This window comes from Fusarium vanettenii (genome assembly GCF_000151355.1).
Source record: "Fusarium vanettenii 77-13-4 chromosome 3 genomic scaffold NECHAsca_2_chr3_3_0, whole genome shotgun sequence".
Lineage (NCBI taxonomy): Eukaryota > Fungi > Ascomycota > Sordariomycetes > Hypocreales > Nectriaceae > Fusarium > Fusarium vanettenii.
The window spans coordinates 2,955,570-2,977,845 of NW_003315880.1; the positions used below are offsets into that span (position 1 = coordinate 2,955,570).

At 52.2% G+C, this 22,276-nt stretch overlaps 6 protein-coding genes across 6 annotated transcripts; 4 read left to right on the top strand and 2 right to left on the bottom strand.

Annotated features, from left to right (window-relative positions):
* Nucleotides 1–125: 125 nt before the first annotated feature.
* On the top strand, nt 126–5,259 carry NECHADRAFT_35842 (uncharacterized protein; the record flags this gene model as incomplete). Its single annotated transcript, XM_003052747.1, has 3 exons — nt 126–360; nt 410–1,474; nt 1,511–5,259. The coding sequence occupies 3 exons, from the start codon at nt 126–128 to the stop codon at nt 5,257–5,259; spliced, it is 5,049 nt and encodes a 1,682-aa protein (XP_003052793.1).
* A 3,597-nt stretch (nt 5,260–8,856) lies between these two features.
* NECHADRAFT_99762 (uncharacterized protein) lies at nt 8,857–10,845 on the top strand (the record flags this gene model as incomplete). Its single annotated transcript, XM_003052748.1, has 1 exon — nt 8,857–10,845. One exon carries the CDS (start codon nt 8,857–8,859, stop codon nt 10,843–10,845), a length of 1,989 nt encoding a protein of 662 aa, XP_003052794.1.
* A 1,066-nt stretch (nt 10,846–11,911) lies between these two features.
* On the bottom strand, nt 11,912–13,059 carry NECHADRAFT_36177 (uncharacterized protein; the record flags this gene model as incomplete). Its single annotated transcript, XM_003053251.1, has 3 exons — nt 11,912–11,954; nt 12,009–12,488; nt 12,539–13,059. The coding sequence occupies 3 exons, from the start codon at nt 13,057–13,059 to the stop codon at nt 11,912–11,914; spliced, it is 1,044 nt and encodes a 347-aa protein (XP_003053297.1).
* A 683-nt stretch (nt 13,060–13,742) lies between these two features.
* On the bottom strand, nt 13,743–14,735 carry NECHADRAFT_78149 (uncharacterized protein; the record flags this gene model as incomplete). Its single annotated transcript, XM_003053252.1, has 1 exon — nt 13,743–14,735. One exon carries the CDS (start codon nt 14,733–14,735, stop codon nt 13,743–13,745), a length of 993 nt encoding a protein of 330 aa, XP_003053298.1.
* Nucleotides 14,736–15,741: 1,006 nt separating this feature from the next.
* NECHADRAFT_99764 (uncharacterized protein) lies at nt 15,742–17,322 on the top strand. Its single transcript, XM_003052749.1, has 3 exons — nt 15,742–15,755; nt 16,015–16,341; nt 16,407–17,322. The coding sequence occupies exons 2-3, from the start codon at nt 16,038–16,040 to the stop codon at nt 17,111–17,113; spliced, it is 1,011 nt and encodes a 336-aa protein (XP_003052795.1). The 5' UTR covers nt 15,742–15,755; nt 16,015–16,037; the 3' UTR covers nt 17,114–17,322.
* Nucleotides 17,323–17,945: 623 nt separating this feature from the next.
* NECHADRAFT_78151 (uncharacterized protein) lies at nt 17,946–19,937 on the top strand (the record flags this gene model as incomplete). Its single annotated transcript, XM_003052750.1, has 5 exons — nt 17,946–17,967; nt 18,069–18,610; nt 18,641–18,718; nt 18,769–19,722; nt 19,851–19,937. 5 exons carry the CDS (start codon nt 17,946–17,948, stop codon nt 19,935–19,937), a joined length of 1,683 nt encoding a protein of 560 aa, XP_003052796.1.
* Nucleotides 19,938–22,276: the final 2,339 nt, after the last annotated feature.

Genomic DNA, 22,276 nt, shown 5'->3' on the forward strand with positions numbered 1-22,276 from the left:
TACACAAAGACCGTGTCAGCCTAGACGAATTGCTTCATGACAGAGCCATCTTGTCTGTGATAAACTGTTTTGGCGTCTTTTTATTATGCCTTTCTAAGCCCTGATGGATTCGAAGCGTGGAGAATATGGACTTGTTCCGGGTCAGATTGAACTGTATCGATCACTACCAAGCGACTCCAACGCGATATGACCCCCAGCTTCGCAACGATGTCCGTCCTTCTCAGATCTCGAAAGGGCCCAAGGTTCCTGTCGTTAGGATCTTTGGATCGACAGAGACAGGTCAGAAAGTGTGTGCTCACGTTCATGGCGCGTTTCCGTACCTGTACGTGGAATACCAGGGGAGCCTAGCTCCTGATGAAGGTTAGTGACATCAAGGTTCGGGTTGGACAAGCCATTTACTCTTTCTCAGTCGGTGCATACATCTATCGTTTTCATCTGTCCATCGATCATGCATTGGCAGTCAGCTATCGGAGAGACAAGAAAGGCGACAATGCGAGGTTCGTTGCGAGGATCACCCTTGTCAAGGGAGTTCCGTTCTACGGCTTTCATGTGGGATACCGCTTCTTCTTGAAGATCTACATGTTCAACCCTGTTGTTATGACGAGACTGGCCGATCTTCTTCAGCAAGGCGTCATCATGAAGCAGAAGTTCCAACCCTACGAAGCGCACCTTCAGTACCTTCTCCAGTTCATGACTGATTTCAACCTCTACGGTTGTGACTACTTGGACGCTTCAAGTACCCGATTCCGGTCTCCCGTCCCCGAATACGACCAGGGATTGAACTCGACGCATTTATGGCACACCCGGTCCATCCCTGAAGGGTACATCACAGATGAAACCACACTTCCTCGAGCCAGCCACTGCTCGATAGAAGTAGACATCTGCGTCCAGGATATTATCAACAGGAAGAAGGTCAGGGAAAGGCAACTTCATCACAACTTCATAGAGCGAGTCAGCCCAATTCCCGGAGACATGAAATACGTTTACAGTATGGCTGGGTTGTGGAAGGACGAGACGAAGAGACGGAAACGAAAGATGCAGAACCCTGGCCCAGGGAGCAGTCCATTCCCACCAGAGGTTCTTATATCAATGTCAGCCAACGTTCGAGACTCGCAGCCGCAGGGTTGGATCCATGAGGACGAGTATCGAGCTCAGATTCAAGAGCTTATTTCAGCTGAGAGGGGTGCAACTTCTGACGAATTGTCCTTCGACAACTTTGCCAAGGCCCTTCCGTACGAGGAACAAGTAAGAACCACGTTGCAGTCTGTTGAAGATCTTTTCCCTTCAACCCTTGCACCAGTATTGGGTCTACCATCAGGGGTAGAAGAAGCGAGAAAAGATCCAGCAAGCAGCATTGAAGTTGACGAACGCAAGATGCGCCAAGTCGGCGACTTTCAAGATGACTTCTTCTCTGATGACTCGGACGAGGAAGCCATTTCAATGATGGTGTCCATGGAGAGGGCTGCTGCCAAGGGTTCTCGAGGTTCCACAGCCCAATCTTCAGGGATAGGGCGTAAACAGGATACCACGGCCGATGCCATGGACGATTTGGACGACGATTCTTTGGACTCACTGCTTGGCATCTGCCAAAGTGGTCTGAAGACTGGAAGACTGCCTGACATTCCCCTGAGCAAAGAGTTGCTTGAGTTGGCAGAAAACGAAGGCTTAGTTGGCCGCACCTGGAAGACTATGCCGTTCAACGCACCTCTACAGTTGAAGAGGCCCTTGTCCAGCTCGACATCAACTCTATCGCCCAACAAACGACCCAGACTCGCCGAGCCGCCACTCATCGATGATGATGAGATGCACTTGGTTCCCGTTCCCTCAGACTCGGCCAAACCCTCAACCTCTACGTTCAGAACCCATTCAATCCTCAAAGGGCGTTCATCGGTAACCAAAGCCTCGACGTCACCTTCGAAAGAGGCTGCTGGCTCCAACTCGAAACTACATTTCCCAACTGTCAAGGACCAGAATGATCCTAACACGAAACTCCGTCTCAGCCAGATGAGCCAAAAGTCTGCCTCTCAGCAAAGTGACGATGGTCACTTCACCAAACACGTTTCCTTTGACCCCAGCACCTTTGCTCCTGGTCCTGAGAAGGGCCTATCCCAAGTAACATTATCTTCCTCTTTGCTGTCATCCATTGCTCTGGAGGAGGAGGACGACGACGATAGCCAGGAGTCCAAGATCCAGCGAGCCATTGAAAATTTTTCAGGGTCTAAGATTCATCTTGTCCTGCCACCGCCTCCCTCTGCTGCCTCTGTAGTTTCCTCCCTGAAGGACCACTTTCTTCCCGATGCCATCTACCAGGATGCGTATTACAGCAAGGAAAAGGATGTCCCCGGTCGGACACGCGAGTATGCTGGAAAGGAGTTTCGGCTGGAAGGTAACACACTCCCATTTCTCCCTGAGTTCGACCCGACGGCAACAGCACCAGCAAACTATGGAATCAAGCATGGCGCTCTTGACAAGACACGCATGAATCTTCAGTTTGAACGCCGAGGGAAGAAGTGCTCGTGGCGTGGTTGGGAGATTGCAAATCCACCTCCAACGTACCACGAAGTTGAGAGTTGGTGGCTCGAAAAAGAGCGAGCTGCGAACGCAGAGCCAGGCTCTGACTTGCCGCCGACCCCAAGACACTACCACTCTCAGATCGACGGTCCAACGCCAAAGAACAAGCATGGCTTCAAGTACACACAGGGAAAGAAGACGACAAGCGTGGAGCATGAAGCTCAGTACATGAGCACGATGAGCCTTGAGGTTCATGTCAACACAAGGGGCAAGTTCGTGCCTAATCCTGAAGAAGACGAGGTACAGTGTGTCTTCTGGGCACTCAAGTCAGACGAGACGGTCATTGGCAGTCAGAATCAAGCAGAGGCAGTTCAGACGGGTATTCTTGTGCTGGCCGGCGACAGCGACTTAACTGAGCGTATCCGGCGCCAAACCACTGCTGAAGTCATTGAGGAGACTTCTGAACTGGACCTCATGGTACGGATGGTGGAGATCGTGAGGACGCATGATCCTGATATCTTGACTGGATACGAGGTTCATGGCAGTTCTTGGGGCTACATGATTGAGAGGGCTCGTCTCAAGTACGACTACAACCTCTGCGATGAATTCTCTCGCATGAAGACAGAGTCTCATGGGAGGTTTGGCAAGGAGAACGACCGATGGGGATTCAACACTACCTCGACAATCAGAGTTACCGGCCGACACATGATCAACGTCTGGAGAGCAATGAGAGGAGAGCTCAATCTCCTTCAATACACTATGGAGAACGTCGTCTGGCACCTACTTCACCGTCGCATACCACATTACTCCTGGAAGTCGTTGACGAGTTGGTACAAGAGCGGGAAGCATCGCGAGCTCGGCCGAATGTTGAGATATTACCAAAACCGGACTCGACTCGACATTGAGATTCTTGAGGCGAACGAGCTCATCGCCAGAACAAGTGAACAGGCCCGGCTTCTTGGCGTGGACTTTTTCTCTGTGTTTTCTCGAGGATCTCAGTTCAAGGTCGAGTCTATCATGTTCAGAATTGCCAAGCCAGAGAACTTCCTCCTCGTGTCGCCCAGTCGCAAGCAGGTGGGCGGTCAAAACGCTCTCGAGTGTCTTCCGCTTGTCATGGAACCGCAGAGCGCTTTCTACAACAGCCCTCTCGTGGTACTTGACTTTCAAAGTCTGTACCCGAGTGTCATGATCGCCTACAACTACTGTTACTCAACCTTTCTGGGCCGAATCACCAACTGGAGAGGCATGAACAAGATGGGCTTCACCGAGTACAAGAGGCAGCAAGGTCTCCTTGCCCTCTTGGAGGACTACATCAATATTGCACCAAACGGCATGATGTACGCAAAGACAGAGATTCGCAAGTCCCTGCTCGCCAAAATGCTCACAGAGATTCTCGAAACGCGAGTGATGGTCAAGAGTGGAATGAAGCAAGACAAAGACGACAAGGTACTCCAACAACTCTTAAACAACCGACAGCTGGCCCTGAAGCTCCTCGCCAACGTCACCTATGGCTACACCTCTGCGTCTTTCTCCGGTCGTATGCCATGCTCGGAGATTGCAGACAGCATCGTGCAAACAGGCCGGGAAACCCTTGAGAGGGCGATCGCATACATCCATTCGGTAGAGAAATGGGGTGCTGAGGTCGTCTATGGCGACACTGACAGCTTGTTCATCTACATGAAGGGTCGGACAAGGGAGCAGGCGTTCGACATTGGAAACGAGATTGCCAAGGCCATCACCGAGATGAACCCACGACCGATCAAACTCAAGTTCGAAAAGGTCTACCATCCTTGCGTTCTCCTTGCCAAGAAGCGATACGTCGGTTACAAGTACGAGAGCAAAGACCAGACGAAACCCGAGTTTGACGCCAAGGGTATCGAGACTGTTCGCCGTGATGGCACGCCAGCGGAGCAGAAGATTGAGGAGAAAGCTCTCCGACTTCTCTTTGAGACGGCAGATCTCAGCCAGATCAAGGCATATTTCCAGAAGCAGTGCCAGAAGATCATGCGCAACAACGTTTCCGTGCAGGACTTTTGCTTTGCCAAGGAAGTTCGTCTAGGGACGTACTCTGACAAAGGTCCTGCTCCTGCTGGAGCTCTAATCAGCACCAAGCGCATGCTCGAGGACGCACGCGCAGAGCCACAATACGGCGAAAGGGTTCCCTACGTTGTCATCACTGGTGCTCCAGGTGCTCGACTCATCGACCGATGCGTGGCGCCCGAGGAGCTTCTCAGCAACCCTCATTGGCAGCTCGACGCCGAGTACTACATCTCCAAGAACTTGATCCCTCCACTAGAACGCATCTTCAACCTTGTGGGTGCCAACGTTCGACAATGGTATGATGAGATGCCCAAAGTACAGCGAATACGCCATGCGACTACGCTCGGGACACGGAAGACAACCCTTGAGTCGTACATGAAGTCTTCTCACTGCCTCATCTGCGACAAGAAGTTCGCCAACGAGGACAATTCGCTATGTCCAACCTGTCGAACCAATGTCCCTGCGTCGCTACTCACCCTTCAGACGCGTTTATCAACCGAGGAGCGTCGCCTTCAAGAGGTATTATCACTCTGTCGCAGCTGTGCGGGAATAGGGCCGGTGGAAGATGTCCAATGTGACAGCAAGGATTGTCCGGTCTTTTGGACGCGCATGAGGCAGACCAGCAAGACACGTGGAGCGCGGAATACGAACCAGCCCGTGATACAGGCGTTGGTTGAAGGTGTTGACAGGCTGTCACTTGATTGGTGATAGTATCAGCAGCCTCGGGATGATTGTGTATGATTATACAAACGAGGACACCCGTTCTTCTTTTGTTTGTTATGTATTGCTAGGCGTATTGGATTCGGGGTGCAAGATCAGAGATGCACTGGCGCTTACAATGATTCTGATATCATGAAATAAAGCTATTGAATACCTTGAAGCTGGTGAACTACTCAAGTTATTGTTGCCCAAGGGCTAGCCACTTGACTCCCAGAGTGAAAGACCATGCTTCTTGGTCAAAAGCCTCCATGAAGCCCGGAGTGGGGACTTGAGAGCGGCTCAACAGAAATAACACGGCCGTAACACAACTGAACCTTGTACCCAAGCTTCAATGACTCAACAATAGTGAAAGGCCATGCATCCCAAAAACATAACCGAACCTTGCACACAGATGTGGGATCTCGAGGTGAACAGTAGAATCTTGACCACGGTCCCAGTTATCCCGTTCATGCCTGGAATTCTAGAAGGAACTCGTCTTCTAGATTCTCTCGGCCGCTTTTATTCCGAGTCTTAATGACAATATTCGGTTTGTCCTAAAAAGACAAGCCGATCCGCTCGTGACGACAGTGGCCATAGAATGGATCGTCGCCGTCAAGTTCGGTGGGTAGTGGGGCCGTGATCCGGAAACCCGTTCCGTCGGAGTTGTCGGGTCTGCGGCCGCGAATGAGAGCACGATATCAACTGCACACTGATGCTGTTGAGCGGGGAATACAGTACTAGCGACTGAGAGACCCTGGCTTCAAAACGCTGGTGCTATCAACTGCATTGCGCCGAGTTGCGATACCCGCTTAAAGAATGCGGACACTGCAATTGGGTGGTCAATGTCGAGAGTCATGTTGTGCGACTTGAGACTCCGGCTAATTGGGACGAGATTCGCAAGACTCGAGCCAAGCGGGAAGGGTCCTTGTCCCCCCTGGCGAGGCGAGGGAGCACAAGGGGTTTTGACAGCGGCCGCTGCCTGCCATCCCGACTTGTCGGTCAGTTCATGACGCCACGAATTAGGGGCAGGTATGTGTTGAGGGGCTTGTTACTGTGCAAGAAATCACTTGTCTCGCGCAGCTGCGCAGCCTCCAGCGAGTACATGCTTGGTCGGTCAGACAGCGCCAGGTCTAAGAATCTCCGATCCAGCCTGGCCCCGGTCCGCAAATAGCTTCAGGGACAGCTCGAGTCAGAGCCAGAGACAGAGACAGCCACTGACATGTGAAGGCCATCAGACATCGAGGGCAGATTGAGGATCTAGATCAAAGCATCAGCGAGCTCCATGACTTGGATGACTCCCATGCTGGTTCCCCTCTGGCTTGCGCGGCCTCCACATTCCTTGCGTCCACAAACAGCCAGCCACATGGCAACCAGGGCGCAACCCCGTCTAGCTCTTGTGTCGGAGCAAAAGGTGAGGAGGTCTTGACCGCCGTGGTCGTCGAGGCCCAGCTGAACTGGACTGGACTGGACTGGGCTGCAATGCGTTGCCAGCAAACAACCTCTTGCTGAGCTGTCGCGTGCGGTGTGCGGTGTGTGAGCGCGCTTCCCCGAAAGAACCGAGTGGTGGGTACTCTAGCAGCGTGGATTGGGCTCTGCAAGTGTGTGCCTGAGCTCTGAATTCTGCGGCAAGGAACAAGACGGGAGAAGCTGGCAGATATTGGGCCTAGAAGACCCAATCAAGGTTTCCAAGGTTCTCGAGGCTTGGGCTAGGCGTTGAAGGGGCGGACCGCGGTGGAGGTTGCCCTTGCAGAGAGGAAAGACTAGGGGCGTGCCGGTGGTGGTGGTGTCGAGCTGTCCATGATGTGGTTTGCTGTGCGACATGGCGACGCATCGGCGATCACAGAGCCAAGTTACCCAACGTTGAATAATCTGATGCCAGGGTGTGTGTGCGACCTTGATATCAGGTACCGCAAAGGCGCAAAGACATGGTAAAGAGGCCCTGAATTGCATCTTCCGCCCATGGCCATAACAGCCGGGCAAAGCTGCAATAGTGCCGAGGTATCAGGCAACGTGAAGATCAGGGTCCTTCTTCCGCCTCAAATGAACCCCATGTCGTCGGCGCGCTCTCCAGGAGCCCCTGCCCCTGTCTGTTCATCTGTTAAAGCGCAGATTGACCACAGAACCTCCGAGGGAGAGCCGTCGACGTCCAGCACTTCAAGGCTGCAGTCATGCACTGCACTGCACATATGGTTAACATCAACGTACGCCCTGAAATGATCCAATCCGTCCGTGTGCCCGTCAGCTCTCCCGCCTGTCCGGTCTCCGCCGTAACCGCCCGCTCTGTATAGATATGAAGGCGCCAGACACAATGCTTTTGGAGGCTGAAACATCGGAATGCATGAAAAGATAAATGTTCGAGGCGACTTTGCCACGGGCAGTCTCGAGGGAACGCAGCGAGTGATTGTCGACCGTAACTGTGTAAACGGAGAGATGATTGCGAGACATCCTGTGCAGTAGAGGTACGTACATACTGTAGTGGACGTGTTTCACGGGCAGGTACAGCTCCATCGGCAGATAGCCAACGCAGTCTCGGCGCAAGACATGACATATGATGTGTGCTTTATTTTAGTCCATGTTCCATCTCGTCAAACAAATCCAAATATGAAATGATACACACTCATAACCCATATGCACTCCAGGCATTCCGCAGCCATTCCGGACTCGGGCCCGGGGAGCACGGGAATCTCTCTGGTTGCAGGGGGCCCAAATTGGATGCCACAGGGGGTGCCGCAGTGAACCGTAGGGGCCCGGTGGCCCGCTACAGGACGCGCTACAGGGGAACGACGCTGTAGGGCGACCTGCCAGGTGCCGCCACGCCCAATGGCTACGGGGCGCCAGCACCCACTAGCGAACAAGTTATTACCGGGAAGGTGCGCTCCCCACACTTTTTTTCGCAGCACGCGCACCCTCCCATCTCCACCGGGCGAGGTTACCACCACCACCGGCGGGTGCTTGCTCGGGGTGGCAGGGAAAGTACAGACCAGTACCGACCCGCGGGACCTTGGCTTCCGCGCAGGAACGAACGAATGGATCAATAAGGCAAGTCACCGTCTTTTTACTTGGGTAGCTATTTCGCTCCTGCCTCGCCTTTGACTCACTTTCCTGTCCCTTTCTCCATCTTTTCTTCATTCCCATGTGAATATCTAGATAACAGCCTCGAGTCCATCGCCCTCGCACGTCGTGCTCTGCTCTGTTATACCTTGCTTGCTTACCTGCTTCGAACCAAGCTTCTCCCTCGCACAGCCCAAGACGTAACCCTACCTCCCGCTACTACCTGAACAAAAAGGGACCCTGTGCCTTGCACCTGGCGGACCCATTTGCGTCATACTTTGATATTCGACAGTCGTCACCATTCCCTAGTGCTGCTCTCCCTCGTGCTTGCTACTCAGAGGATAAGACTGTTTAATTCCTCGGGACCTGCTATACTCTCGGAAACCGACTCGACCTTCCTACCGATTAAGCCATCACGATTGAATCACGGACAAAAGAAAACAATCGAAGTCAAGCTCCTGGTCAATGCCTTCCTAACGAAAAACGATCCTACGCTACTTCCCCGATTTCTCCCTCGCTCCACCGCGACCGACCTTCTACGCACCTTCCATGATTATGGCGACGAGATTCTCGCCCGAGGCTTTCCTGCCTTCGGGCGCCTACGACACCGACGTTGGTCTTACCCTCAAAGATCCTCTCGTCTACTCCCACATCTCGCATCCCAACTCATATCCACGAGCCGGAACTCTTCGCCATCAATACCCGCAGCACTATCTGAACTCGTGTCGAAACAATATCCAACACCAGAACCAGCGTGGCTGGATCCCTCCGGCCAGCACGATGTCTCTGCAGCCCAGCGAGACGTCTCCTCAGTCACTCGCCGCGTTGCGAGCTACGCAGTCTGTTCCACCGCACTATTCATCAATCCAGTTCCAGCCCGAGTCTCTCGAATCTCTCAAAGCTCGACCGGCCACCGTATCTCCCACGTACGGAGGTCCACCTCCAATTCCCGAGCACCGTCTGCCACCTTCATCCACGGCTCCTCTTCCCAGCATGTCTTCCGGACTTGTCGGTGCATCACTCTCAAGATCTGTGTCTGCTGACGCCGTGGCGCCTTCCCAAACACCGTCGCATGTGGTCCAACGACTTGTTCAGCAAAACGCTATGATTCGTGAAGCTTGGGAAGCGGAACGAAACCACCTCGAGGCCAATCGAAGACGCGCCGAAGAAGTGTACCAGGAAGAGCGCATCATCATGGACGAGGTTCGAGTGGGTTGGGAGACGGAGAAGGAAAACATGATTCGAGAGATTGAGGATCTCAAGGAGCGCATGCATCGACTTGAAGGAGAAAACAATGCACTCAAAGCCGTCGCCGCCCAGAGCATCCAGGTTACGGGCGTGGTATCGCCTCTGGCGAGTCAGCGAGGTGGAAGCGGCGATGGCTCCTTGGAGAACTCGTACTTTTCTGCTCCACCAGGCCGACTTACGTCAAGGTCGCAAAACCCAACCATTCCAGCTAGTCTATCGATGGGCGATGCGTCATCTCTTCCGCCGGGCCTTGACGGGGCATCTCGCAGACCTCACTTTTTAAGTCCAGGCAGTTCCCGCCTTTCTCCCAGCACACAACCCGAATCATCCCCCTTTGTCCCCCTGGATCCAAGAATGCAGACTCAAAAACCAGTTGCCAGGGACTTTCTCTCATCTCCTTCAGATGACGCCACGACGCCCGTGCCAGTCATTGATGTTCAGGAGATTGATCCCAAGTTGGAAGGGATTCCCCTCAAGGCCACTGCCGTTCAAAAGTCTACCTTTGCCGATGGCGCAACTTCTACCGACAACCCTTCATCACCTATAGCGTCGCCCCCTGGTCCTGCTACTCAGCATCCGGAACGACTTGGACGACCCTCAAATGTCCGCGGGTCGTCAAAGGAATACACCCTGCAGGCCCTCTCTGCCGTGGAATCTCGCCGTCTAACGATGCACGCTGGTCACACTCCCAATCATTCTCTGTCGCTTTTCCCCACTGTCAATCCGACCGACACGGATGCCATTGTGGGCGAGGGTGCAACGCCAACCGTTGAGACGGTTATTGACCTTGCAGCAGCACTCCCAGAAGAGCCGGTTAAGAGCCCTGCAGCTACCATTGTACAAACCGCCAGGCGCGACTCCAAGGTTTCATTTGTATCCTTTGCGGCAGAGGAGCTGGACATGGATCATCCTGAGCCCGTGTTTGAACCAGACGAGTGCGACAAACCACTCAAAGGACCACTCATGATCAGGAACATGCCGGCAAAGGACGAGCTTTTCTGGGAGGCTGTCAACAAGAAACTGGAGCCCATCAGCCAAGGGCAGAACGCTCTTCCATCTGTCATGCAGACTTCCCTCGAAGACTTGGAGGTGGGAGCCGGGCCTTCGGGCTTGAACGCACAAGCACAAAAGCGCCAAAAGGTTTCACATGTCGGCGGCGACGGGTCGGTAGATGCCCAAGCGGACGGCGAGGACAGTGGTAACGATAGCGAGACGAGCGACAACGGGATCGACGCCGACGTTCCCCTAAAGTTTAAAGCCACGTCCAACTTTGGCGCTCCTTTCGGTGCCATGTAGGACAAGGCGGCTCTAGGGGTTCCACGGAGCATCAAAACAGATGGGGTTGAGGAGTCTTATCTCCCCAACTGGTCCACAAGAGGACCTTTTCAATGGTCGTCCTGGGCTTGGAAGGCTTCGGGACTTCCGCCTGCTCCGCCTCCTTCAGAGGGAGATTGGGATGATAATCCGACGCCTCCCCCAACGCAGCTGCACGTTTGACGCTTTTCATGATAATGAAACATTTTGCGTTTGGTGTTTTCTTGAGCGGTATTCTTACGTACGTCACGATTCACATGCCACGACACAGCACAGCACAACAAACAACGCGACGCACACGTCTAGTCGAATTTGCAATCTGTCTTTTCAGGTCAGGCTGAGTTTTTCAGTCGAGTTCAACGGCGAGCGAGCACACACATGAGGTTTCACGACAAGGGATTAAAAAAGGGATAAACATTTGATAGAAAAAGGAGTAACGGAGGTCCGGTTACTAGACCCATTGCGTTGTTTTATTTTCAGGAGCATGGACATGGACATGGACATGGGCAACACTTTGAACGCAACAGCGGGAAACAGTGACGCATTATGAGTTTATGGAGGCAAGGTGGCGGGCTTGTTTGATATCGTCGATGCGTGTTAGTGCATCGGGGATGGTGTTTAATACCCTGGGGGGTTGTAGGTAGGATGCTTCAGCACCATGGAATTGATATGGATGGGGATGGGAATGGTACGCGATGGCCAAGATATCAGACTGGGAGGCCAGATCAGGACGGACTAGGTTGCAGGTGCTGGAGTTTTACGGAAATATAATTTTATGAGAATACCGGATGAACAAGAAATTGAGCATCAAGTTTACCTCGCGCCCTTTGTGGACTTTGCTATCGCTTCATTTCATTCATGACAAGACGGGAGATCTACCCTTTCTACCTGACTCAAGATCCATCCAAGGAAACAACCTGCAGTAAGCAATCAAGATAAGACAAAAACACCGTCGACGCCATGTCTCCCAAACTCATTTCATCTTGTTGGCATTCTTCCACGGGCCCTTTCTTCCTCACGTTTGTTGACTCCTTGCTGTTGCTGTTGCTTAGACTCCCATAGTGAAGTCGTGCTCGATACCAGGTGTTACACTGGCCATGAACTAGAGATTTGTTAGTGATTTGAGACTTGGTCAGGTGAAAGACTGGGGACTTGCCTTGAGAAAGACAACCAGATACTGATCCACACGGATAGCAACCTCGTGATCATCAATCTCTGCCTCCTGCACCTCTTCCCACTCATCCTTATCCGCCGCCTCCTGCGCGCCCTTGACGTCCAACTTGTCAATCTCATCCACCAAACCTTCCATTCCGGACGTTGCGGATGCACTGGCGCCGGCGCGCAGCTTCTCCCTTCGCAGTCGTAGGGCGGCGTCGGCACGGTCGAGCAGCGTCTTCATGACCGAGGCGTGCTTGCAGGGATGCACTGACGCCATCTTGATGTTGTTTGCGAAAAAGGGAAAGTCCTCGAGTGTGACAGTCTTGTCCTTGTAATCGCCGACGATGTCCTCCATCATGTCGTGGGGAGGGAGGGGCTGGCCGTTGGGGAGGTAGCCTGAGAGGTAGAGTCGGGGGGTTCGGTAGTAGGTGGTGTACATGATGTACAGGGTGTAAGTTCGACGGCCGCTGAAATGTCAGTAGAGGTTCAAGAGAGTTTTTGCGAAAAGTCAACTTACCTGCTCTTGGAGTCGGCGCCGGTATCACGGATGATAGCTTCGTCGTCATCCTCATCCTCCATGTCGGGAATCTCATCATCCTCCACAACCTCTCGGTCGCCGACATTTCCAGAGTCGTCTACCGTCCTCACTTCCTTGACCTTGAGAGGCTGTGAGCTCGCGAGCCCGCCGGTGCGCAGCCATCCATCTTCATCATCTCCCGCGCCTCCCTTGAAGTCCTCGCCATCGTTGACGAGAGCCTCCTCATGGCCAGCGTCGCCAGCAAAGTCGTCGTTCAGACGGCGGTGGCAGGGCACGTTGCGGGTAACGAGGAACTGCTTCCCTGGGGGAAGGTAGCTGACGCGGCGCTCGGGGGAGTCGGCATCGCCCCAAGACCAGGTCGGGAACTTGTAAACGAGGTAGTCTCCGGCCGCGACGAACTCTTCGGGTGTGATCTGACCCGTCTGGCGAAAGGTGGACTTGTGGGTGACGGGTGTGTAGCGGTCCCGAAGGGTGTTGACTGTTGAGTAGATGTAGTTCATGATGGGCGATACGCGAAGGAGGGTTTTCGGTTCGATGTGTGTGTTCGTGGACGATGAAGCCGAAACAAGGGCGAGATAAGCTCTCTTTATAGAGAGGGACACCAAGCAAAGTACCGGCAGCGGTGGAAGATGCGGGGTCGGAGCTTCGTGAAAGCTTCAAGTCGACGATGCGAGAAGAAAGTAACAAGATCAAAGTTGGTCGCTACCTGACAGCTTTAGGTTCTGTCAACGGTTGCCTTGGGTATGACTGATGGAAGAAGCCTAAAGAAGAAAAAAAGGCAATGACTGTAGTTTGTAACTTGACGGCACATTCACAGAAAGTGATGAAGCGATCACATGGAGGCGGTGGTGGCTTAATGGTGGGGTGCCTGAACCCCTCATTGGCTGCACTGCAGATCATCCAGTCAGAGGCGGGCCTTGCTGCTGAGTGTGCCTGGCTTATCTTATCATGGTGCGCGACGCACGTCATACTCCAAAGTTGGCTCACGTGCGACAGAGGCTCTTGATACAATGATGGGAATGAGAGTCGGGTGTTTAGATCACGAGAACAAGTGGTTTAATATGGTAGTGAGTGTGTGATTTAGAGATGGCTTAGATTCATTATTCAAAGTGCCGTGGTATCTTTTTTGTCCCATCAATGGCGTTCATGTCCCTTTCTACTCTGTGATTCCATCTCATCAGCTTCATGCCTCTTCCTCGCCAGCCTCCTCTGCCTCTCGCTTCTTCTTCTCTTCGCGCTCCTTCTTCTTCTCCAGCAACTTTTTCAACTTCTTTGACGAGTTGAAAACCCCATTTGTACTGGTGCCGCACGCGGCGCATGTCGGATCTTTCCTATACCTCTTTAGAGCACATGGCTCGCAGAAGTAATGCCCACACCTCGTCACAATGGGTTCCCTGTACGATTCCTTGCAAATTATACACGCAAAGGGGATTTTTTCAAGCATGGCAATCTCTGCCTCGTCTTCCTCGACTTCCTCCTTCTTGTCACGGTTGGCGCTCGCAACCACGGTGCCACCCAGGTTCTTCTTCCCCTTTGTAACGGTCTCCCACTCTCGATCCAGCTGCCATCCTTGCTTGACCTCCGTTCGATCGTGGAGGTAAATGCAAGCATCGCCATAGCCGCAGAAACCGGTTTTTGCATAATCTTTGCAGATGTCGGGCTTGAAGTCCATGACCGTGATCGTTCGAATGTTGGTTGGCGCCTTCATCGGACCCTTGGATCTGGTGGGGGCATCGGGGTTCTTCTGGATGAATGATGTTTGATTCGAAAGTCCCTTGTATGTTCCATCAGGTTGCGAATCTTTTGTTGCTGATCTTGTTGAGCCCAGGAGGTTCTTGGCTGAGAGCGCATCCTTGGAGTCTTCGTCGTACCAGTTGCTGTGTTTTGTGGCGTCGTTGGTACTCGTGATTGGCACACTCCGATCTGCAGCATATACCGTCGCCGTCAACTCCTTTTCCCTAGTAGCAGTATCCTTGGAGGAAGCTGTGACGGCAACAGTCTTCTTGCGCCGCTTGACGCGCTGGCCCGACTCGTCTTCAGAAGATGAATAGTCGCTGTCGTCGCTGTCTGCAGGAGGTGGCGTCGCGGGTCGTTTTCGCAGGTTCGCCTTGCCCTTTGCGCCTCGCTTCTTGAACATGGCGACGGGCGCCGCGGTTTCTGTGTTTGAGTCGGCCATGGTTGTTGGTACTTTGGGTGTGTTGATGGCTGGGTTATAAATGCGATCAACAATTGGAAATCAACTTTCAGACGGAGGAATCTAGAAACTGTCATGTGACTTGGTGGTGATTTCGCGGAATGAGACGCGGTGGCTGTGGGGGCGTGTTTATACTTTACTACCCTATAACGGCGTTTTAAATCGTGAAGTTCTCCTTTTTGTCCTCGTTTCGATGTTGATTTGCAAAATCATAGCCTCTTTGAATATTTATACTACATTAAAATATTGATTTACTGTTCCTGGCGTCATTTTACATGATGTTAGTAACCATTGGTGTAACAGCATTTTTTGCTGCTAATCATCGTGGCTGATTTCATAAAATGTACTGGCGAAATCGTCCAAGTCGGCAACAACGTAGCTTTCCACAAATTACATCTTGTCACTATTCTGCTTCATTTAGCATCTCACAGTAGCCCAGAGGTTGGGCACCACCACACAGGGAGCTACAATACTCGAGAATACATATTTCCCCCATGGTTTTCCTTCGCCAGAAGGCCAGGTCCGAATCGATCAAGACCGTGTCTAAAAATAGGCCAGCCAAAATGGGGCTTGCCTGACGAGCCCCATTTTTATCAAGCCATGAGCTGCACAAGGAAAAACCAACGACAGGACCAACACATGGGAAGACCTGGATCATCCAGAACACTCAAGCAAGTCAACCACTTCCAACGAGGAGTCAGAATCAATGAAGGCTTGAGGTATGTCAAGCGAAGGCAATGCTGAGCAGCGAAGATAAAATGTAAAATTGCCAGATTAGTACAGTCATCATCAACACCCACAGTCATCATGCCTGCAAAGAGGCAACATCAAACATGCTTTACAGATGCATACACGTGAATACTCCCTCAACAAAGCTTATTTTATCAATAATCATAAAAGTGACCACCCCCCATGGATTCAAGCAGCACCAGCAGTGCTACCACCAGAGGCGACGCCAGCAGCAGCACCAACAACACACAAGATAGCTGCCCGGATCAATAGGTAGGTGCGTTTTCCCACCCAATGACACAAGCCAGGCAATGAATCAGTACAAACTTGCGATGCCATGCTCCCACAATGTGCTGAACCCATCGTGGTCATATCTTCAGGAGTCGTTGCGTTGTCCTGGATATGCTGGCCTCGAGTTAGTGAGACTGTACTGGATCCAAGAGCCACCCCTAAGGCCGCCATCAAACCCCTCCCCATCTCATCATATCTGAATTGCTACTCTCAGGGGGATAATGGGTTAATAATTTTCAAGTCATTGCTTCTTAGGATCCAAATATGGTGCTCTCTCTGCGGACAACGCCCGACGGCGTTGAAGACTCAACGGATCGCATCGAACCCGAAACCGGCGACTATATCCCCGACTTCGCCGCGAGAGAAGTCCTAATTACAGGACTGGATCAAATCAGGCGGTCCAGGATACCCGTTCGTTACTTCACACCTATCGCGACTGCAATCTTGATGATTGCGCCCGTGGAGATACTCCAAGACTTGCTTCAGTCCTGTAAGGAGGCACCCGACGTCTTTTTTGACGGTGTCATGGTGAGATTGAACAGAGATGGCCTCGCGGCAATTCAGAGCTGTACGTTGGACCATGTACATTCCTTCACTATACACAGGCAAACACTGACTGAATAACGATGACAGATGCCCTAGGAAACCGAATGGTCACCTTTCCCAGCATTTTTGAAGATAATCCAACACCTTGCATCCTTACGGGAAGATCAAGATATGTGAGTACTATGCGCCTTTTCCCTCGTATGGAAAACGGCCAGCATGAAATCCATCGTCTCCAATCGATCCTAGAGGCGTTTTGGGGAGAAAAGGCTGCCTCATGGATAGCCACATTCACCAATCCCGACTTCGTGGAGTCTCCGCAGAACCACATCTCACTAAGCTGCACATTTCACGACCTAGGTCGCGATACACGCTTTGCCTTTAAGCCTCTTCGAAGTGCTGACCCCAACGAAATGCGACTTCAGCTTCACTGGTTGAAGCCCTCGCCATTCCGGTTCTTCAATTCCTATTTTTACGAAAACCCCATCCAGTACGCTGGCATGAACGCTGAGAACACCAAGACGTGGGGTGACAGGTTTGCGGATGAGGAAGAGTTCAAGACGGGGCATGTCTTCACCATACGCGCCGAAAACCCAGCTGATCTCCCAGATTGGGATATGCTAGAGCTGCAGTGGGATCTTCTCCGAGTTGCAGCAATCGCTGGCGCTAGATCGTCTGCTCTGGATGACGGGACGGACTGGCATGACTGGAGCAACGAGGATGACGGCGATGACGAGGATGTCGAACCCTTCCAGCTCGACCAAGAGCAACGGATCTCGGACGATGATGATTCTTGAGACGAGAGACATGAAGATATCGAGGAGATTGCTGATTGGCATGCTGGCCAGGAGAAAGACACGGCGTTCAAGTTGAGAACTGTATCACCGACTTTGATAAACGAGAAGCCATCCTTATGGAACGTATTTGCTGAGGTGGCGTTACGGAAGTTACCCCTGCTTTCCCTGGGTAGTACTCTTGCACTTTATGATAGTTGCGCCTTTCCAAAGGCTACGAACCCTCACGCTGATTGTCCTATATTACGCTTCCCCCTCCCTCTTCAGACGTAGGTGATGCTTTGGACCGCGGTCGTAGATATTCCAAAGGTCAGCCGTCGTCTAATTGTTGTTGACTTATTGGCAATAGATACAAAAGGTCCCGCTGGAGCACTCCTCACTCCTCCGCCGCTGGGGGCGGGATCTAGTGTATCTTCCAGAACGCTGAAAGTCTTAAGCAAGTCTCGTGATCTCCATGTTTGCATCGTTTTAGGAACCCCATAGGTGTCCTCGTTTTCCCCAGTGCGACAGGCAGGAGCTCAGCCAAAAGCCATTACATCTAAAGGGCGCGGAATATATTTAGGGGCAAGCAAAGCTCACTTTGGATCACAGTTAGTAATCCTCGCTTTGTGTAGTCCATCCAAACCGCATCTCACTCAACCACCAACTTCACTTCTGGTTTGATCGGGACGGCGAGGATGTCCCTGAAGTGATCGGGGAAATGATATTCCGGGGTAATCCTTCTTTATCAACTCTTTTTACGGCTAGCTCATGTCTTATATATCAGTCTCTACCGTTTTCCATGCAACGTGCTGGGCTCCTCATTTCTTTCACAGTTTCCCTGGCTACCTCAATCATGAACCAGTTGTGTTTGACACGTAGGTGCGGTCTTTGTCAATTCCAGTTTTGCGCTGGAGATGACCTCATTGCTTGTAGGCCCACCAGCGGATCAGATGCAACCTCCACTAACCTTCAGTAGTAGAGTCCGGCAAGAAGTCCGGGCCCCTACGATACTGCTCTCGCCCAGAGGCCCAAGATGGCTCTGGAGAAATTGTTTACAAGGCATGCCCGTATCCTTGTATCCATGCAAGAGAGCAGGCGATTGGGTGCCATGTTTCTTGCTTGAATATGCTGGACTCCGCGCCTCTACAACGGTGCCTGAGGATCAGCAGCTATTCCTTTGAGCCTCAACTGTGCCGAGAACGAGCTCGACGTCGTTGGCTACGAGATGAGGTCACATCGAAACTTGAAAAGTCTTTGCCGCTACCGCCCGAGCTGCGACGAGAGATCAGCTATTATCTGCTCCAAGAATACGCCGTCACGAGTACCAGGGCTTTCCTAAATCGCCACAAGGTCTTCAGTATTTCTGCAACTAGCCTCCCTCGGACCATTGAACACCACGTCGAGTTCGAAGGACAAATGTATCTCAGCAATCTGACAATCGATGAGGATCGAACCAAAGCCTTGGAAGTCACCAAAGTCGTCTACGTAGCTGAAGATCATCGAGGAATTCAGAAAATAGTATGTAGCACGTCTATGGATACGCCGAAGGTTGCCTATACTCCTGGTATATGGTGGAAAGCATTAGAAATCCGGCAAGCAGGCGGCATCGTGGAGTTTCATAGCGATGTATGAGGTCCCCCACGCTTGGTAGTCGTTGAACTAACTATCTCCCGAAGGGCATAAAGCTGCGCCATCTAACGTATAAGGACGACTCTACCACGAAGACAACTCGTAATGCTCCCTCATTTGCGATTCCTCAGGATCCCCGGAAACCCTTTCGCCTATACCAATTTCATAAGGCCCATTGCCCAGCACCACCTCGGATCAGAAGCTTTCGGTACAATTTCCGTGGAATCACCGGTCTTTCAGTCTGCTGTAACCCCGAGCCCCTTGCCCTGCACGCCCACACAGCAGATGATGATTTATCTTTCTACAAGTCGTCTCCAGATAGCTCGGTATGGGTTCATATCCCTTTTGAACCGAACGAGCGTATCGTGAGCCTTTGGATGCGACAGGCTCGTATAAACCAGCACTTGGCGCTTGCATTTACGACAAATCTGGGTCGCACACAATTGCTGGGAGCCCAAACCACGCCTGTTCTCTCAGCTTACCCCTGGGCCCTTTTAGATATGCCCCAAGGGCAATCCAGTCATTTCTTTTTCGATTCACATCCCGCGGGAATCATCAGCCTCGGTTTCGACTCCAAAGTACCAGAGCACACCGGAGCAAGCCCGCTTGTTCTCCCAAGGCCACTATCGCCACATCCGAACCCGGCGTCATTTGAGGGCTTCCTCTGGTCTCAGGCTTCTCTTGAGGATGTCGTCGAGATAACTGCATGCCGTGGAGCGGCTGCGACCAGTTCAGCGATCACAGGCCTATCATTCCGTTATGCAAATGGGTTATCGGCATGCGTGGGACAAGTTCGCATGGACTGCCTTGATCGACCTCTGTTGGTCACGTCTTCGAAAAGGCTCTATCTACGTTTTGAGAAAACAGAAGAAAGTTATCCATATGTATCCGAGGTTTTGCAATCTACCGAGAATCCGCAGTCGATCACTGGTACTGGTACATGGTTTGAGGTTTCTTGGGCTGATACCCTTGAGTGGTGGTACTCTTACAGACAGTGTCAGGTTTGGCAGAATGGGCGCTGGAGCTTGACGATGAGATGCTAGAGTTTTGGGGGCTTGGAGATATACTATTCTTATTAATGCACTGTTAATTTCTTTAAAACCTCGCCCTCTCTTCTATTAATATGCAGTACCTCATGCAATTTGCTGAACAAATCAAAGCTATAGACACGATAATCGATACATTCGTCCTCGCTCTGCGCACCACTGCCCCCTAGCCTTATATAGCCTTTTAAATAAGTCCTCTAAACAGGCTAAAGAGCTAGGCAAACCTGAGTCTGCCACTTATTTTTGGACACGGTCTCGATCGATTCGGGACCACAGATCTAATCATCTCTAACGAAGGAAAACATGGGAAAAAAACACAAACGCAAACACAACAGCTCGGATGGCAGTCCACCCCACCATCTACCCCTACACGGGCACTTGAAGGACTAGGCTGGGGTTGCTAAACGTAATTGGCCGGAGCTTCTACCCTTGTTCAGGCACACAACCTTGGATGAGAAATGAGATGAATGAGGGTGTTAATGCGGAGCCTAGGCTCATTGATGGACGGGCTGTGTTGTGTGTTTGCTGGTCATGACGGAATGTGACGCTAGAAAAACAATGGACGACACGTCCGGGGCCATACATATCTAGTGCTGCACCCGCGTTACTGGCGTCACCAACCAAAAGTCAACATTGCGATTGGATGTTATGCTGTGCCGTGTTGTTGTTATGTTGTTTGTTTATGTTTTTATACTTTTGCACAATGCGCTATCGTTGTTCGCATGAACCCAGCCATCCCATCCCATGTCAAGCTTCGGTAATTGATTGATTCAGTAACGCGCAATTGATGCGAACAAGCAAAAAGAAAGCCAAATTCGACGCCCAAAACCTTTTCCCAGTCTTCAATGCGGCCGTGAGAAGTGGTCATCTGCCTCTTTGCGGACCCGGTGGCGGTCACACACTGAAGCTTTCGCGCGGCTCACCAGAAGGGCTGGAAGCTCAGCCTATGGCATGTGCCAGAGGCTATGGCGCTGCGCCGTCATCAAACGGCGGCTAAGAAGTAAAAAAAGAGATCCATCGTAATGGCTTCTCCTCTCGGCGAGGCCTGGACTTGGACTGCAGGGGCACCTGAACCTATCACGGCCGGCGTTACGGCGGTGGAGGCCGATAGTCAAGGCCGGAAGCAGAGGGAGACGCAGGAACAAGATTATGAACAGTGCTTGTCGAGTGAGTGATGTGATGTGTCCATGTTAACAAGGCTCACCGTCATGCTGCATTGGTCGAATTCAGCATTTCGATATGCAGCCAGTGGGAATCACAATTGATCCTTCATCCATACCTCGCCTGGCCCCCGGCTCTCGGCCAGGGGACGAGACAAATCACACGGCCTGGGACAACCTGGGATGAGGGCAGCGGCTTGTGGCCTTGCCTTGACAATTCCCTTACCCACGTACGCAGTCAAAGTCAATGGCCCAATTAGCGCATCTCCGTATGACCCCTTCTCGAAGCCGTTTCACGGATCCTATCGTGGTCCTTGCGGCATGACAAGAATGGAATAACACACACATCGGCGGCTGGGACAAGGCCCGGATGTACTATGTAAGACATGAGGGCATGTCAATAAATGCACAGGAGAGTCAAAAAGTGAATCACTTTCTACTATCCGCGTACCTGGCTACATCAAAAGAGTCGGTCGGCGTTGCGAGTCTCAGTTCATGTCTATCCCACCCCGGCGTCCCACTCTCCACGTTCCACCACGACTCCACGCTCATCCCAGTCAATAAGACTCCTCATTCCCAGTTTGAGCAGCTCCTCAGCCAGCCCAGAGACGAAAAAAGGACCTGCCGTCAGCAGGGGGAACATTCACTAGCAGGATAGGTAGTGACCCTGCCCTGTCCTGGCCTGCCCGACTGGTGCTCTCGTGCATCTCGGCACGCGGCTTGACGCAGGTACAAGAGCAAAGCGCAGGGGAAAGGGAGGAAAAGCGGAAATCATCAGGTACCGTGCAGACCGGGCCATATCCACCACGGACAGGGTCTGGGAGCATTTTCGTAGTGACGAGTCGGTAGCTTCTTCAGCTTCAGTGCAAGGCAGCTCGACGCACAGCCCACAGGTTGGACCTGGTTCCCTGTTGTTTCTGCTGCTTGACCCCGTCGTCATTGAACGAGGAGAGGAAAATAAGGAACCAAGAGCGAGAGTAACGAAACGTACGTCCTCAGCTTCACTTTCAGCTCTCCCCCTCTCTCCCTACATTACCGAAACCTCGTCTTCCTAATTCCTCTTCCATCCTCTCCCAACCCTTTCTTTTCTTGTCTACACTCCTTTAGACTCGGTGCTACCACCACCACCACCACCACTCCCTCCTAATACTAACCAATACAGCATATCAAAGGGCGATAGGCCACTGCCGGACCGGAGGCACAAAGGGAGCGCGTCTAATTCTGGATGCCCTTTGCCAATCACTTTGCATCCTCGTCCCCTCGGCTCCCCAAGGACCGACTTTGCGCATCACTAGGTTCCTTCTCTGGACCGTCCATTCCTTGATAGTCGATTCCTTCTGGGTCCCTTT

Bases quoted from the DNA above. Each gene is read 5' to 3' on its own strand.
- NECHADRAFT_99764 (XM_003052749.1), top strand. From the start codon at position 16,038: ATGGTGCTCTCTCTGCGGACAACGCCCGACGGCGTTGAAGACTCAACG. The intron at 16,342-16,406 runs GTACGTTGGACC...TAACGATGACAG, and splicing joins CCTCGCGGCAATTCAGAGCT to ATGCCCTAGGAAACCGAATG.